This window comes from Nuphar pumila, chromosome 15, assembly GCF_984573655.1.
Source record: "Nuphar pumila chromosome 15, dmNupPumi1.hap1.1, whole genome shotgun sequence".
NCBI lineage: Eukaryota > Viridiplantae > Streptophyta > Magnoliopsida > Nymphaeales > Nymphaeaceae > Nuphar > Nuphar pumila.
Genome location: NC_143263.1, coordinates 42,074,192 through 42,092,198, shown reverse-complemented (window position 1 = coordinate 42,092,198; position 18,007 = coordinate 42,074,192). Strand labels below are relative to the sequence as shown.

General features: G+C 35.4%; 1 protein-coding gene across 2 annotated transcripts in view; it reads right to left on the bottom strand.

The window, feature by feature from the left end:
- Nucleotides 1-16,759, bottom strand: part of SOL1 (carboxypeptidase D) — a 65,207-nt gene extending 48,448 nt beyond the window's left edge. For both annotated transcript variants that reach the window (XM_089990192.1, XM_089990193.1), the window contains exons 1-8: nt 16,495-16,759; nt 16,087-16,159; nt 14,760-14,855; nt 14,443-14,473; nt 13,875-13,931; nt 8,675-8,770; nt 7,049-7,171; nt 6,780-6,884 (exon numbers count right to left, since the gene is read on the bottom strand). In XM_089990192.1, coding sequence (XP_089846318.1) covers nt 6,780-6,884; nt 7,049-7,171; nt 8,675-8,770; nt 13,875-13,931; nt 14,443-14,473; nt 14,760-14,855; nt 16,087-16,159; nt 16,495-16,612 — 699 coding nt within the window. In that variant the 5' untranslated portion in view covers nt 16,613-16,759. The remainder of the gene's footprint in view (nt 1-6,779; nt 6,885-7,048; nt 7,172-8,674; nt 8,771-13,874; nt 13,932-14,442; nt 14,474-14,759; nt 14,856-16,086; nt 16,160-16,494) is intronic.
- Nucleotides 16,760-18,007: the final 1,248 nt, after the last annotated feature.

Genomic DNA, 18,007 nt, shown 5'->3' with positions numbered 1-18,007 from the left:
TAGGGTTATATTTGTTACAAGTGTTTAGCTATTATTTAGTTTGTTACAAGTTAGGCTATACTTGTTACAATTTAGTTCTTGAGTGTTAGTGAGTTTTGCTATTTTGTCATTTAGTGTTTAGTTAGTTCATGCTTTAATTTCTGTTTTTGTGATTTTTCTTCATATTTACCTGGGATTTTCTCATAGACTTCTTGTTTCTGTTGCGTGTTTTGTTTTTGTGTTTTGCAGGGAGGCATTTGGAGGGTGCGGTAGAGCCCTTTTCGTGCCCTAAAAGTACCCTCTGAGGTCCCCTCAAGCCCTCAGAAGTGCCTTCAGAAAATCAAAAGTTCAAGAAAACAAGCATTACCTAAAGAGGGAAGGACAAAAGGGAAGCAAATTAATTCAAAGAAAGGGACACAAAGACTCAAGCACCGAAGACCTTTCTTTTAGTCTTAGATTAGGGTTTATTTTATTAATTGGGTCTGTAATAAAACCATTTATTATTCTTCTATTTAAGCCCTCTGCGTAGGGCAGCACTTCTTTAGCTAGTTAATTAGTTAATTAAATTTTTTTATTTTGACAATAAAGAGTAGTTTAGCTTGTGTATTTGAATACAAGTATTTTTCGTTCCCTGAGATCGACCCGGACTCCACCACTCATGCGAGCCGGTTTTTATATTTTTGGTGTCTGGTTTTCACACTTGTTTTCATTAAAAATATTATTTTAAAAAGCGTTTTCCAAAACTCACACCAGCATGCTCCCATGGCTATCAGCCATGACAAACCCATCTATGTCTTGTGTACGTGCAACATCTTGTGACTTGTCTTAGCAATTTTTTTTTTACGAGTTACATGAAAGTCAAGTTGTCTTATTGGACTGCTATTGATATTTGGAATTATGATGAACTTTGGTAAGGTTTAAAAATAATAAATATATTATCATATGATTAGTTTTCCCATACATATCAACAATCGTACATACATCTTCAATGAAACATGGCTAAGATGTTTGTATTACCTACGGTGTGTCGTTCCAATGCATGAAGATCGAACATTTGAGTCCCTTGCTATTTTAGTAATATGTATTATTTAAATTAAATAATTATTTTAATTATTTTTTAATGACATGTTATTCAAACAAATCAATGTTATTGATATTTTATTGAGTTCTATAGGTTATTTATCGATCTTGGCCTACCACGTTTCCCAACAAAAAATACATACAAGCTCATATCAGTCAAGTCTGATCCAGTCTCATTGGATAAGAAAATCAACAAAATCACAGTTCAAACCTGATCCAACAGTCAATTCGATAGACCTGAGCATGACACAAATATTATTTGGGTCTTCCTTTCTTTGCCCATATCCACTTATTTGGATCCAGGTCATGTTGGGCAAACCTCTTGGCACCCTAATTATGGCAATAACTGTTAAAACACGTGCTTAAGTACACACACACACACACACACACACACATATATATATATATATATATATATATATATATATATATATATATATATATATATATATATATATATATATATATATATATGTATATATATATGTTACTTCATACCCGATAATGGGTATTTCTGTAAATCTGCCCAATAGGGGCAGTATTGTTATTTATTTTTTTACTGTTTTCTTTTTCTTTATTTCTTTTTCTTTTTTATTTTAATTAGTGTATTGTATTGGGGGTCCCAACTAAGAGTCGTTTGGGACCCCCAACAGTCATTAATATGACCGTTGGGGGCCCAACGACTCCTAGTTGAGCCCCCCAATGCTGTTTCCTTTTTTAGCTCTCTCTCTCCTTTTTTCGGCTGTATAAATAAGGGTGTTCACCCCATTGTAATGCAGGCTTGTCCAAGCCCTATTGCTCAATAACATTCTCTTTTTATTTGTAAGCTCTTGGTTGGCTTTTGTATTTGCCCCTAGTGGACTTGTTGATTGCTATTACTCTTGTGGTTGTCCTTTGTAGGACATTGGGTATGCTTTAGCATTCTCTATATCTAATTCTGCTTATTTTAGTACATGTTTCTCTCTTCTTGCTCCTCTCTCTTAAGCACCATGGAGAGTGGAGGGTGAACAAAAGATAGATGGTTCAAACTATTTAGTATGAGCATCCGCTATGGAGAACAACCTCAAAGGCAAAAAGCTTTAGGGTTATGTGATGGGCACTGTTCTGGAACCTCAACTTCAACTTACCAAAATAAAAGGAGATCAAGAAAAGGCTTTGGAAGGAGGTGCGTGAATCAAGGCGATTGAAGAATATCAATCCAAGATTAAGGATTGAGAGCGTAAACATGCAAAAATACTTGCATGGTTTATAAACAATGTGGAGTTGAAAATTTGTGCAAATATTGCCAAATTTCGTAAAGCTAACAAGGCATGGTTCTTCATGAAAGGTACGTACACACAAAAAGACCTCGCTAGACAATTCCTTCTTCAAAAAAATATTCATACCATTAAGCAAGGGAACATGTGTGTCAGTGACTACTTTAGCTATCTTAGTCCCTTATGGGATGAGGTCTCTCTCCTAGAACCCAAGTGGGTGACTAGTGAAGATGTAGAGCTTAGAAGAGAACAAATGGAAAAAGAACACTTTTTTCAATTTTTACATGGGCTTAGGCCCGATTACGAGCAAGTTAGATCTTCTCTCCTCCATAAATCTAAGCCTCTTCCCCTAGAAAATGTGGTTGCCAAAATATGTCAAGAAGAAACCCGTTTTAGCACAATAAAAGGAAGAAATGAAGTCTTAGCCGTGTCCAAGCCTGGCAACCATGTTAAGACCTACAAGCCTCCACATTTTGGGAGGCAAAATGGCTATAATGATAACTATAAGAAGATCATATGCCATCATTGTCAAGAGCCGAGGCACAGTAGACCAAATTGCCCCAAGATAAATGAAGCTCCCAAACCTAGAGTTGTTTCTGTTGAAGAAACCACTCCAAGGAAGGAAGATTTAACCAAAGGAAAAGATTCATTTTCTCTTGCTCAACTATCGGAGGCGCTTCAAATTCTACTCAAATCTCCATCTACATCTGGTGTCGTCATTGCCTCTTCCTCTCCTCCAAATATGTCTTCTTGGATCCTTGACTCAGGAGATTCTTTTCATATGACACCGGTTGAAAATGGGCTATCCGACTTATGTTCTAATTCAAAAACCTTCTATGTTTCAACTGTCGATGAAACATCCTTACAAATCAAAAGTATTGGAACATTAAGCTCTCTTAAAAAAAAATTTGTGCCAAGTGTTAGAGTTGTTTCATAACTAAATTTAAATCTTCTCTCCGTTTCTCAAATTTGTAATCATGGATGTGAAATCTCCTTCTCAAATAAGGATTGCTCTGTGCAGCATCTCCGGTCCAGGAAGCAGATTGGGCAAGGCCATAGGAGGGGGGATCTCTATTACATGAACTACTTGAAACTCCCCACCAACTCTTTTTGTAATTATGTCCAAGATAAAAAATTTGAGAATTGGCACAAAAGACTTGGACATCCAAGTTTCTCAAAAATGTATTCTTTTCCCTGTGGAAAAAAATTGTAATGAGAAAAATTTTGTTTGTAAGGATTGTATTTTTGGAAAAAGGAAATTCACTCATTTTCCAAACAGAACTTTTCTGTCTAAGAGGCCTTTTGAATTAGTTCATTCGGATGTATGGGGGGCTTCTCCTGTCATATCAAAAAGGGGATATTCATATTATGTTACTTTTATTGATGACTTTACTAGATATGTATGAATTTATTTTCTTAACTTAAAATCTGATGTCTTCTCATTCTTTAAAAAATTTCATATGATTGTCAAAAATCAATTCTCAAGTAATATCTTTATCCTTAGGTCCGATTCGGGTGGAGAATACTTGTCAAAAGAGTTTCAAAATTATCTAGAAACTAATGGCATTTGCCATCAAAAATCTTGTCCTTGAACTCCTCAACAAAATGGTTCAGCCAAAAGAAAACATAGACATATTTTGGAAACTACTGGAACTCTTCTTATTTCAAAAAAAAATTGGACCGAAGCCGCTCTAACATCAATTTATTTGATAAATAGAATGATATCATCATCTTTGCAAAATATATCTCCCTATGAAAAACTATTTGAAAGAATACCCGATTTCAATAGGTTAAGAATTTTTTGTTGTAAATGTTTTGTTCTTTCACATAAAAGAGATAAATTATCACCAAAAGTTATTGAATGTGTATTCTTAGGTTATGGAGAAAATAAAAAAGGATTTAAATTCTTCGACTCCAAAAATAACAAACTACATGTATCAAAAGATGTAACCTTTTTGGAAAATGAAAATGGTTTTAAAAAAACTAAAGACGTTAATGAAAGCGAATATGCCTTCTTGTTTGGTCTTCTTCCTCAAGAAGAAGTGATTCCTAATGAAAATGTCGTGAATGACCAAGAGGACACTCCTTTGAACAATATTGAAAATGAAAATGATATCATTGATAGTAGACCAATTCAAACCTATACTCGGCGTGGTCAACAAGTTCCCATGAATGCATTAGAAAAATACTTCCAGGATTCTAGCATAGAGGAAACTTCACTTAAAAGATCGGGTCGTATCTCCAATCCCCCTGACAGGTTTGTTTCTTATGATTCACTAACACCAAAATATAGGACATGCCTAATTGTGTTACACTCATTCCATGAACCATCCCACTATAATGAGGCTAAGAATTTTCCCCAATGGGTTGAAGTCATGAGCTTAGAACTTAGTGCTCTTGAAAAAGCAAAAACTTGAAAAATAACTTTATTACCTGTGGGAAAAAAATCTATAGGATGCAAATGGGTCTATAAAGTCAAAACTAAGAGCGATGGGTCCTTAAAATGCTACAAAGCTAGGTTAATAGCTAAAGGATACTCTCAAGAATACGATATTGATTATGAAGAAACCTTCGCCCTGGTTGCTAGAATGATCAGTGTTAGGACCCTTATTGTTGTTGCTTCTATTAAAAAATGGCCTATTTATCAATTAGATGTTAAAAATGTATTTTTAAATGGTGAACTAAATGAAGAGGTTTACATGGATCCTCCGTCAGGGGTATGTATTGGTAATAATAAAACTCTTAAACTTAACAAAGCTTTATATGGATTAAAACAAGCCCCAAAAGCTTGGCATGATAGATTTAGCAATGTAATGACATGTTTGGGTTTTCGGTCTTACTATACTGATACTGCTCTTTTTGTGAAAAGTACAGGGTCTTTGGCGGTTATTCTCCTGCTTTACGTAGATAATATGATTATCACTGGAAGTGATAAGCAGGGAATTACCCTGACATAATTATCTATCACTCGACCAGACATTGCTTATGCGGTTCATTCAGTCAATCAGTTTCAACATGCACCCACAACGGTGCACATGAGTACAATCTTAAGAATCATCAGATACATTAAAAACACTATAACCAAGAGAGTTTTTCTTTCCTCATCTTCGTCACTTGATTTAATTACTTATACTGATGCTGATTGAGGAGGAAATCCCAATGATAGAGTCCCAACTACTGGTTTCTGTATGTTTTTAGGTGACTATGATTTCTTAGAGATGCAAGAAGCAGTACAAAGTATATTTGTCCTCAACAAAAGTTGAATATCGTACAATGGCTACTACAACCATGGAGCTCGTATGGCTTCGCAGCCTTCTTAGTGATATGAGCATAGTCATCTCTACACCTTCGAAGATGTGTTGTGACAATAAAAGCACCATTTATATTGCAAGCAACCACACTTTCCACGAGCGTACTAAACACATTAAGATGGACTGTCACTATGTACGTGATGAATATCTAAGAGAGACTATCACATTACCATACGTTACATCCGAGTACCAGTTGGTGGACTTCTTCACAAAAGCTCTTGTTGCTCCTCGCTTTATCTTTCTACTTAACAAGCTTTCAGTCATCGCCCCGTAAAGCTTGAGGGAGGGTGTTAAAACATATGTACATTATATATATATATATATATATATATATATATATATATATATATATATATATATATATATATATGTGTGTGTGTGTGTGTGTGTTACTTCATACCCGATAATGGGTATTTCTGTAAATCTGCCCAATAGGGGCAGTATTGTCATTTATTTTTTTAATGTTTTCTTTTTCTTTATTTCTTTTTCTTTTTTATTTTAATTAGTGTATTGCATTGGAGGTCCCAACGACTCCTAGTTGAGCCCCCCAATGTTGTCTCCATTTTCAGCTCTCCCCTTTTTCAGCTGTATTAATAAGGGTGTTCACCCCATCGTAAAGAGGCTTTTCCAAGCCTTATTGCTCAATAAGATTCTCTTTTTATTTGTAAGCTCTTGGTTGGCTTTTGTATTTGTCCCTTGTGGACTTGTTCATTGCTATTACTCTTGTGGTTATCCTTTATAGGACATTGGGTATGCTTTAGCATTCTCTATATCTAATTCTGCTTACTTCATTACAATAACGTCATGACCAATTTGAATCAGAGGATTTTCCACAAATATGTAAATATTTTTGAGATTTGTTGTTTCACAAAATCTTAAATATTTATGAGATTTGTTGTATTGATGAATATATGATACCTACTTATGTTTCAATGATATTTGAGACAGCAGACAACATGTAGGGGTCCAAACCCTTTAGACTTAGTAGAATTCTGAAATGAATTACAAGATATAGGGACACGCAAAGTAGATTTCAGTTAACATTTTTCTTTTTCAAGGAAAAAAAAAGGGAAAAGAACAGAAAGAATACAAAAGGAGTCATGCTTTCTACTAAACAACCACTTCTATTCTTAAAAACAGCGAGCAATATTACCCCATGCAAACTGGCAGATGCAGTAAATTGTCTCTCCTTCATCCAATCCATTATTGCCTTTGTTTCAGGTTGCCTTGAACCCTCATCATTATTCTGAGGAAAAAACTGAACATATTTCTAATGTTAAGCAAAAATACAGGCTACACCCAAGATAAACAAAATCAAGGAAAAAACGGAAGTTCACATCCTACAACCAAAACCAAGGAGCATAACATTCTTTGAGAAAAATATACAATCATATTCAAATGTACAACAAAAAAAACACATACTTGATCAGGAAAATCTCGATTTAAATCAACGTTGTTTGCATTACCACGTCTCCTCAAAGAAAATCCATCAGGATTCATTGTTGGTAGTAAGTGAAGATGGACGTTTTTGATGATTAAAGATGCCTAGGGAAAGTAAAAAGGAAAATTGAACCGAATCAGTTCATTGAAAGAGGAAGTCACTTGAAAAAAGTAAAGCATGAGCAAATAACAACGTTGTTCCCTATGCCAATCATGCCTAGTGAAAGCTATGCTTACAATATTTGTAACTAAAGGAGACAATATAATTATAAAAGAAAATGACAGATCACACTCACATTTTTTGCCTGAAAACTTCACATATAAGCACAAAACTCAACAGAAAAATGAAAATTATTGGTTTTTGCATTCAGCAGCAATAATGAACACTGTAAAAAAATGATAACTGATCACCAGCATCACAAGCTACACAAGAGGTGACCCCCCCCCCCACCACCACCACACACACACATAGGCACAAGCACACACACCTCCACCCACCCACGTGCACACACACATGCAGAGAGAGAGAGGGGGGGCGAGGGGTTGGGGCTTAACCCAAAATTATCAGAGTCAAGATCACAGCTATTTAAACAAATAGCGGAATCTGGATATAGAAAACCAACAGTCGGCATGGTCACTGGTTTCAGGACACAGGTTGGCTGGCGCAGCCCAGGGTCCGCAAGGCCCAAAGACACTTATACGCCGGAGTAGGATTGCTTGAAAAAGAACTCTAGTACACTCAACGGTCAACATCAGGTCATGGGTGGGTTTGTTGCCCAAAGTACAGAGCCCAGAAATATGTATAGACCTAATGTGATTTTTCTTTTTTCTTTCTTTTTTTTTTTTGAGAGAGAGAGTGAGAAGGAATTTTTTTATTAAGAACATTAAAGGCTACGCAAAACATGTAACAAGAAGTCACACAGAAGAAAGGAAATGCAAGCATAAAGAGAAACAAATTAAAGACATCCTATCCTGTTAGAACCTATACACATTATATCATCTAGTCTCCATTTATCCACCTGCCAGTATTATAATGTGTTTCAAACTGTGATGCAGTTCCTGAGGTTGGACAGACAGTGTGATAAATGCACTTTAAAAACAAACAGCAAAGAAAACAACAAATACAACTGACTGCAAGTGTTCAAAATGACAGGAGAGCCACATGGCATTAAAATCCAAGAACAACCAGCTAAAATGGACATTGACATCTAATCGTTGTTTATTTCAGTGAAAGCTAACTCTGAAACATTTCCCAGTGTCAAAGTTACACAAACTTGATTCTTGTTGTATCGGTATAACAGGCCAAATTAAAAGGCAAGCTCACTTGATACTCAATAGACCTCGGAATTGTTCAGATAGGCTTTGCTTAAAGGATATATATGTAAGACTTATTGAACCATATTGTACCAGCAGAGTCTGTCTGACCCAATGAAACAAAATGACCATATCACAAGGATCAATGGTAATAAAAACTAATAGTGCACATGCAGATTGTAAAAAACATGCATACCTATATCTTGGGAAACAGAAAAGATCAAAACTCACATGCATAGGCAGCCAAATTTAAGACCATCTGAAAGTTAAAATAACAGTCTGAGGCAAAATTACCAAGGGATCCTTCCTGTAATTATCACACAACCAATTTGCCAACAGTAACAGCAATTCACGACCAACAGGTTCATCACCATGCACGTTCCCAACAAACTGTACATACATTTAAATGTCATTTGGTCAACTAGATTTAGTTAGAAGGATCAATAAAAGATTTTTATAGCGTAAGAAGAAGGCTATGCAACATTAAAGATTACACATTCGTGGTCAAATTCAAAGAGGACGATGTTAAAATATGTATTATCGTCATTTGTAATCTCGTATATATTTATATTCATATATATATAGATACATATACATATATATATGTATATGTATATCTATATATATATGAATATAAATATATATTCTTTATTCACCCAAAAGGGTATTTCTGTAAATTCCTGTTTTGCGCATATTCCACTTTGGAATATTGCTTGTAATTTTCCATTTTTATTTTTTATTTTTTATTTTTCTTCCTTTTTTCCTTTTTAATTTTTGGCTGTTGTGCCACATAGGGAGGCTCCCCAAAGAGTCGTTGGGGAGCCTCCAACGGTCACATATGTGACCGTTGGGGGCTCCCAACGACTCTCTTGGGAGCCCCCTTTGTGGCTCCTTTTCTTGCTTATAAATAGGGGCTCTCCCCTTTGTATTTTCTTACTTCTTGAGGGAGCTTATGCTCCATTGTAATGGGGTTTTTACCCCTTGTCCATTGTTTCTTCAATGATATGCAACTTATGACTTTATGTCATATTTTTCCCTTTTTATGGGTTTTATGGGTTAGCACATTATGTGCTTGTGTTGTTTCCCTTTAATGGGTATATTTGCACTTCACGTGCATATGTATGGGTTCATTATTGAACCCAATGTATTCCAACTCACTTTCTAACATGGTATCAGAGCAAGGTTGAGATCGAGTTGCTCTTTGGTGCATCGGGAAGCGTGGTATTCAAGAATTTGTTAAAGAAAAATGGTGAAGTATTCGTTTCTCTCTATTGTCTTTCTTATAGTTATTCGGTATGCATTCTATTTCTTTGAGTATTGTATGAAGAATGTAATATGTTCTTTTCTTTATGTGTGCTTTTTGTCATTATGTCTTTTTTGAGTTACTTGCTACTCCATTGAATCGTTTTCGTATGTTTTTCTTTGAAAAACTTTAAATGATAACTTGTTTGGCGAAAAATTAGATATATGATTGCTCAAAACTTGCTTTAATAGGTCGGTAAAAATTTATGACTGTTGGAACTTTGAATTTACATTTTAAACCTAACCTTGTTTATGAAAATATCTTCATATGAATGTTTAGTCTTTAAAGAAAGGTATGTTAAGATTAAAATGCTTGTGAAATATAGTTTTTTGAAAAATGTTTGGCATATATGAAAAATTCCATATTATGTGTCCGTTTTATATGAGCAACATTTAATTAAGAAAGTTTTTTTTATATATAATACCGGTTGAATTAAGTTTTAAAATGATCTTATGGAATATGGTGATTTTCTTTCCATCTTCAACATTTAGAGAGTTCTCTCTCTTTTCAATAAGAGACATTTATATGTTGTGATTGTCTCTTGTGGGTTTTGGTGTTTGCCCTTTTGTTTGTTCATTAGTGAATGTTGTAAGTGCTTAATGCACTCTTTTGCTTTTCCGCATATTTCATTACAAAAGTTATGGTCTTCACTAATGTTTATTGTGTACTTATTTCATTAGGAGTAGGTAATAATCTATTAAGTCATGTTTTTTGATAAAACTTAAGAGTGTTAAATTTTTCCTCAATAAATGTTTACTTTTTATTTAAGCCATAGTACAATCTTATTTATCATAAGGTTTTGTTAATGAATCTATTTTGTTGGGATTTCTTCCACTTTAATGGAGTTTTCTCCTTCTTTGGGAGTTGTATATGTTTTTTGTTCAAACTCTCCTTAAGGAGCCTTTCGGTCCTTATTATCTTCTTGTGAGTATATACTCTTTTATGAAGATTTCATGATTGTTTATCATTTTTAAGTTGCAATAGTAGATTTCATAAGTTTTTCGAACTTCACCATCTTTATGAATGCCTATATTGGCCTAAGTTTGTTATTTTTTGAACTTCACCAACTTCACCGTTTAATTGCACCTTATGTCTTTCATAGTTAAGGCTTGTTTGTTCCAAATCGGTTCATACACATGATGTTGCTTAATATTTCATGTTATGTTGCATAGTAAGCCTTTTTTGGTGTACAAGACTTCTTTTGAAGATTAAGCATAATTCGTGTTTATGCAAAATTGTTTTGATGGATTATATTGGACCTTTGATTCAATTTGTTAATCGGTCCTCTTTGTAAAAACTTTTATTTGGAAAATGATTCCTTATGTGTTTATTGCCCTTTTGTGGCATTTATGTTTGTCCATCACATGTTATTTAATGCATCATTTATTTGGCCTTAGTATTGTTATATTAGAGATGTTTGTCGAGGTGAGTTATGGGCACCTCGTGTTGTATCATTTTTAGATTGTCCACCTTCCATATTATAGATGGTTGTTAAGGTGAGTTATGGGCACCTTGGGACTCTAAAATGATTTGTTATTTGATCTCTAATTATGAGTGTGACACTCATTTTTTCTCTTGTGCCATTGATATTATGGATGCTTCTATGTAAATGTGATGGACATATGGTATTTGAAACCTTAAATGTTTTAAGGTACATTTAAAATCAAGATGTTTTGGGATTATAGCCCAACCTTTTATTTGTTTATGAATCTTATGAGTGCATTTGCACATTTGTGATTCCGTATGTTGTGCTCGTTGTGCACATGTGTTCTTGTGTTTTTTCACAAGTGTTCTTGGTGTGTATGTTCACACATTTGTTCTAAAGAATATTATTTTATCGGTTGTAGTATCTTGTTGAAGATACGTTTTACTTGCATTTATTCCAAAATGTTATTATGAGTATTCTTTTTTAAAAAGGAATATTGTTTCATTCAAGGTTTATTTTCATTACAAGTTTATTGCCTTAAAAGTCTTTTCCTTTTATGCCCATTATCTAAGTGTCATCATATGTAGACAAGAATTTTATTACACCTTCGTGTGTTTTTAGCCCTTTGTTGGCTTTTGCTCTCTTGGTCTAGTAGCTGAACACACTTGACTTGAGTGTTTTTATATGTAGACAAGGCACGTTGATTCACACCATGGTGTGTGATTTTTAGCCTATGTTGGCGTTTGTGTCCTTGTTCTAGTCGCTTAGATGTATGCCCATGGTTGGCTTATTTCACTCATTTCAAGTGTCATCTTATGTAGACAAGATATGCATTGTGTTTTAGCCCATGGTTGGCTTATTACTCTTGTTCTAGTAGCTAAACATACTTGGTTTTAAGTGTATTTTTTACGTAGACAAGAGATACTTTTTAGTCCATGTTGGCATGTATTCTCTTGTTCTTGTCGTAGATGCACTTATTTCAAGTATTATTATATGTAGACATGAGGTTCTTTTACACACCTTTGTGTGTGTCTTTGGCCTTTAATGGCTTTATATTCTTGATCTAGTAGCTTATACACTTGATTTATGGGTTTTGGAGGACTAATGAGGAAGTTGTTTGTAATGGATAAACTATTGTTGAAATTTGCAAAATTTCATTCATGACTTATGTTTTTCAAGTAACTCATATTTTTTGATATGGATATAAGTTGATTTCTTAGCATTTAATCTATATATTAAGTGCTTATGGTTTTTGCCACCCTTATATGCAAAATGTGGATTTTGTCAATTAAGTATGATTTTCATAAATGATTTTAAAACCTTGTGAACTCTTGGGTTTATTTTACCTAAAGTATGCTTGGAGACTTCGTTTCTCTTGTTTGGGACTTCATTACATGTTTGAAGCATGATCATTAATGAGTTCTTTGAGTATTAATTCATTTAATGATAATATGCATATGCTCTTTATGGCCTTTTTTGGGCTCTCATTCAATAAAGCATAGGTATTTTATGCCTCTTCATAGGCTTCTTGTGGTATCCCTTTGTGGATCACTTTGTTATTCCCCATTATGGGGTTATATTTGTCCAATGATGGACCTTATGAATGCATTATGCATTCTTACAATTTATTTTTGCATAATTTGCTTCCGCTCAGTTTGTTTTAACATAATGTATGATTTTGAAACTTTAAGTGTCATTTCTGCATAATTTGCATAATTTCTAACATAGGTCAGCCATAATTATGCTAGTTAGAAATGGTCCATTTGAGTAAAAGTGCAAAGATATGTTTTACTTGTTTCTTTGTTGATTCTCTACAGGATCGCTAAAGATGTGGAACATTAGATGCATCATGGATTCGATCGATGGGGAATTGGACTTGAAGACCTAGCTCAAACTGTCATGAAGATGGAGTTTTTTCTTAAAGACTTTTGAAGAATTGGACTTCGTCTCAAGACTTCCCTTTGATTTTCCAAACTTTCGGGTTTTTTCCCCGCAAAGTTTGAGGGGGGATGTTAAAATATGTATTATCGTCATTTGTAATCTCGTATATATTTATATTCATATATATATAGATACATATACATATATATATATGTATATGTATATCTATATATATATGAATATAAATATATATTCTTTATTCACCCAAAAGGGTATTTCTGTAAATTCCTGTTTTGCGCATATTCCACTTTGGAATATTGCTTGTAATTTTCCATTTTTATTTTTTATTTTTCTTCCTTTTTTCCTTTTTAATTTTCGGCTGTTGTGCCACATAGGGAGGCTCCCCAAAGAGTCGTTGGGGAGCCTCCAACGGTCACATATGTGACCGTTGGGGGCTCCCAACGACTCTCTTGGGAGCCCCCTTTGTGGCTCCTTTTCTTGCTTATAAATAGGGGCTCTCCCCTTTGTATTTTCTTACTTCTTGAGGGAGCTTATGCTCCATTGTAATGGGGTTTTTACCCCTTGTCCATTGTTTCTTCAATGATATGCAACTTATGACTTTATGTCATATTTTTCCCTTTTTATGGGTTTTATGGGTTAGCACATTATGTGCTTGTGTTGTTTCCCTTTAATGGGTATATTTGCACTTCACGTGCATATGTATGGGTTCATTATTGAACCCAATGTATTCCAACTCACTTTCTAACAGACGAAAGAGCAATTAGCCATTTAGGATCACTGATCTGAACATGGTCCTCCTCAAACATGGCATATACCATGATTTGCAAGCTCATTAAACATAAACCACATGAATGCAAACTCACCTTAAATGCAGGCTCTGGCTCTTCTTGTCCAGGCTTATCAGAAATTTCTAGCACCCACTACAAGCAGAAACGAGGGATAGTTAGCCATTAACTATAACAAAATTTTATATATATGCACCATGTTGCTTGTAGTGGAAGGAAGATAGTTCTAGGGGTAACTCAATTGCTAAAGATAAGAAACAGTATTGCATAGAGGTGCAGATGCAACTTTTCTCCTGCTGTATCCATAAAGTGACATGAGAAAAAATTGTAATTAAGATTAGCCAGGGAAAAGCAACTGACAAGGCACCAATCTCCTGTGATTAATAACAGAAATCATAATAGATAATGTATCCACTTCATTGGGAACCATAGAAACCTACAAAATTCTCACCCTGGCCCCAATTAGCTAAACAAGATACAAGAACTGTGAAGGACACATTAGCAGTATCAAAAAATAACAAAACGATCTAAATCTATAAATAATAACAGTGATCTTTCTCATTTTCAGATCAAAAAACAACAAAAATACCAAACAAAAGCTCTAAGATCAACATGTACGTAGTAATAAATGAGTGATAAATATTACCAATGGAATTCCCTTCACACTGTTCCCGATGCTAAACAGTTGCCACCATCCCTCGAAGAGACACAAACCTCAGTTAGCAAGATAAGACGCTAGATGAACAAAACGTTCAAATAAGTTCTCAGAAATTACAAAGAATTAAACTTAAATGCAAAATAATCAACACAAGTTAACTAGTCCTAAAAGGATACCAAGTGATTAGACCAAAAAGTTGTATGCTATGAGAAATGTGCTTGCAAAGCTATACATGCATAGTTCATACATAGTTTCATCTTTTAAGGCAATATGCTTAGACAAATGTTCATAAAAAGGAAAATTACCTGTATATCCTTGAAATATTAGCACACTTATGAGTAAATCCCTTCATGGCTTTCTCCAGCTCAAAGTTGGTCATATATCCATGAGTGACATCTTTTCTGTGATAGGGTTAAAGAGTTCTAATTCACATATCATCCAGACATCATTATGGATAAAACCTTCTTAATATAGGATCATGACTTATTTCTCGGATAGGGGGGGGGAAAAAAGAACATAGAATCATAACTCAGTGAAAGACTAGGGAATTAGCATGTGAACCCAAAGTGCAAACTGGGTAAACCCAGATACACATTCAACACTTGGAGTTTGCCTCCGTTTATTTCATCAGTTCGATCTAGGGATGCAAATGGGTCTGATCCAAGATGAAGGTTATGTAATTTTTGGTTGTTCCCAATCCAATTCTGATCCGAATCTCTATGTATCTAACTGTTCAGAATCAAAACCGTTTGCATCCCTGGTTCGATCTGTCTTACAAGGACTAGAAAATCCTTGCAAAGCTTTGTGCATGTCAAAGAGACCCAACCAAACCTTAGAAAACTTTCTTTCAGTGAGGTTGTTGAAGACAGTCATTTGTCCAAAAGTGATGGGCTTTCTCAGCGAAAATCAGATAGTGAACAGATCATAATTGATCGATTTCACAGTGATCTGGCAAGACTTAGTAAAAGAACTTAACAATAGTATTCAAAAAAGTTCTTAGTGCTGAAGGTTTTATGAACTTTGAGTCCAAAGGTTCCATGGATGTTTTTTCCCATACAACAATCAATAGTGGATAGGGCTGGTAAAAAAAGAGATGAACGAACCAACAGGGCGTTCAAGCTTGGCTCATCCTTGTGCTGAGCTGAGCTAACCTGAGCCTGAGCTCATGGCAAGCCCGAGCTAAACGAGCTGAGCTAAAGCTGGCTCATTTATAAAAAAAAAAGGTACATTTTTTCAAAGCTGAAAATGATAGAATTTGGACTCTAAACCTACTGAGCCAAGCTCGAACTGGCTGATTTACAAAATAAATACAATTTCAAAACTATAATTAGGATTTGAACTCTAAGCTTATTGCTTGAAAGCCAAACACTTCAACATCTATACTCTATGACATAAAATATATTTGAAATATATTTATTACTAACTAACGAGCCGAGCCAAACCAAGCCAAACACTTGTTGTTCGTGTTCGGCCTGGCAGCCTATTTCGCGAGTTCGAACGAGCTCTTTATGAGTTGAGGCACGAACTCCTCGTCTCATTTCCCAGCCCTAATAGTAGAACAAACAACAGTCTCTATGCATACACTTCTGGCCCAATAAAAGCAAACCAGTTAATGATACTACAGCTAGATACACTTCCACAGGTTGATTCGCCTCATCAACAAGCAAATGCCGGGCAAAAGGAGCATAGCTATGATTCGTGAATCCTGCAAATTTCCCGAAACAACATAATCATAAATATGAAGTGAATGAAATTTTCCCAAAGTTGTGCATGTGCTTGTTTGCGTATGCGTGGAAAACATGATGCACCCATGTAACTATTGGTACAAGATGCTAGAATGGAAATTGAGATCACCCGGTTATCGAGGAAACCGTGAACACCGTATGCGATTCAAGATGCAACTGATCACAATGTTTTACTCGTAAGCAGACGCATCAAAACACCCGCCAATCATAACTTCCAATATCCAGAAATTGCACGTAAAATGCGCATTAAAACACGAAAAAATTACAAGGAAATTTGGGTTCTTCAAACGCGCACCTGCTAAGCCGTAGATCCGCTCGCCTCCTCTCGAATCCGCGGAGGAGGGGAAGCAAGAAACGAGGAAGGCCACGAGTAGGAGGGAGGGAAGGGAAAAGGGCGAAGAAGGAGAACCCATGAAGAAATCTTTGAGGAGATAGCCCCTCCGCTTGGGGTTCGAACCTGAGACCTCTCGGCCAAGATAGGGTTTACTTTTCAGCACTGACGCAGCTACCAGAATCGGCCGGACGGATCAATGGACGGCGAAGAAGCAAAACGGAGGGCCTTTTTTGTTTGTTTGAGTGCTCTCTCAGATCTTGACGCCTTTGAATTGAAGCTCGTCGACCCAGCTTGGTTCGTGATGCTATAGGGGACCCAGCTTGGTTATACTGTGATGGGTCGCCGGAATTCGAATCCCAATTTCATCGAAAAACAAAAAAACAAAATTGTCAAAGAATTTTGATAGAACTGGATTCTAATTCCACCCAATTCCACAAATCCAAACACAAGTTGGATATACCCCCACACAGTTTCGGATGTACAAGGTTTGATTGATTCTTGGACTCCAGGATGTGGGATTGAGATTTGGACTCGAAAGTTCGTTTTTTTTTTTCAAAGATAGGACAAATTTTTAATCATTAAAAAACTACCTTTGAATATTTTAACATTAAAAATGGGTTTTTATTGAAATAAACTTAAAATGTAATAAAATATTTTTAAAATGTCAAAATAATGTCATATGTGTGGGTGTTCCAGTCGGCGTGTGTCCGTTCGTGTAACCAGGGACACAAAGCCAAAATTGCGTGTCCCTGTAGCATAGATTTTGAGTTAGATTCGGACCTGGATAATTAAAGCCTTTACCGAATCCAAATATGATTCGGGGAATATGTCCTAACAAGATTTACATTTGCATATAACCGGGTAGGATCTTGACGGCCTTGAACGTAAAAGTGCTAAAAGCCTAAAACAAAATTCGAGTCAAATTATCATTTGCATCCGGTTTTGCTCACTGGATCTGACTAAACAGACTCGGATTCTGTTGGATATCTGACCCGAACTCAGACTGTTTACATCCCTGCCACACGCCAGTAGGGCTGGGAAACAAGCCAAGGTGCTCATGGCTCGGTTTGTAAGAGCTTGTACAATAGGCTTGGCAAGCTGAATATGAACAATAGGTACTGGGCTCAGCTCAACTCGTATAATCTCGTTCTGCCAGTAAAAAATATATTTTAGATATGTGTTTTTATAATTTTATTTTTTTTAGCTTTAAAATAATATTTTTTTTTTATAAACAAGCTAGTTGGAACTCGGCTTCCCTGGCCACAAGAATAAGCCAAGCTTGAATACTTCAAGTTAGTTTACCAGCCCTACACCCTAGGGTGCAAAAGGATCAGGAAAGGACCAAATCATGGCTGATCTGAGCCTGAATCTGTTTAAGCAAACTGTCCAAATATGGAGCAGCTTAGTCTTAACTCGGATCCAAACACAAACCCAACATAAAATGCCGATTCCCATGGAGTCTGCCATACAAGTG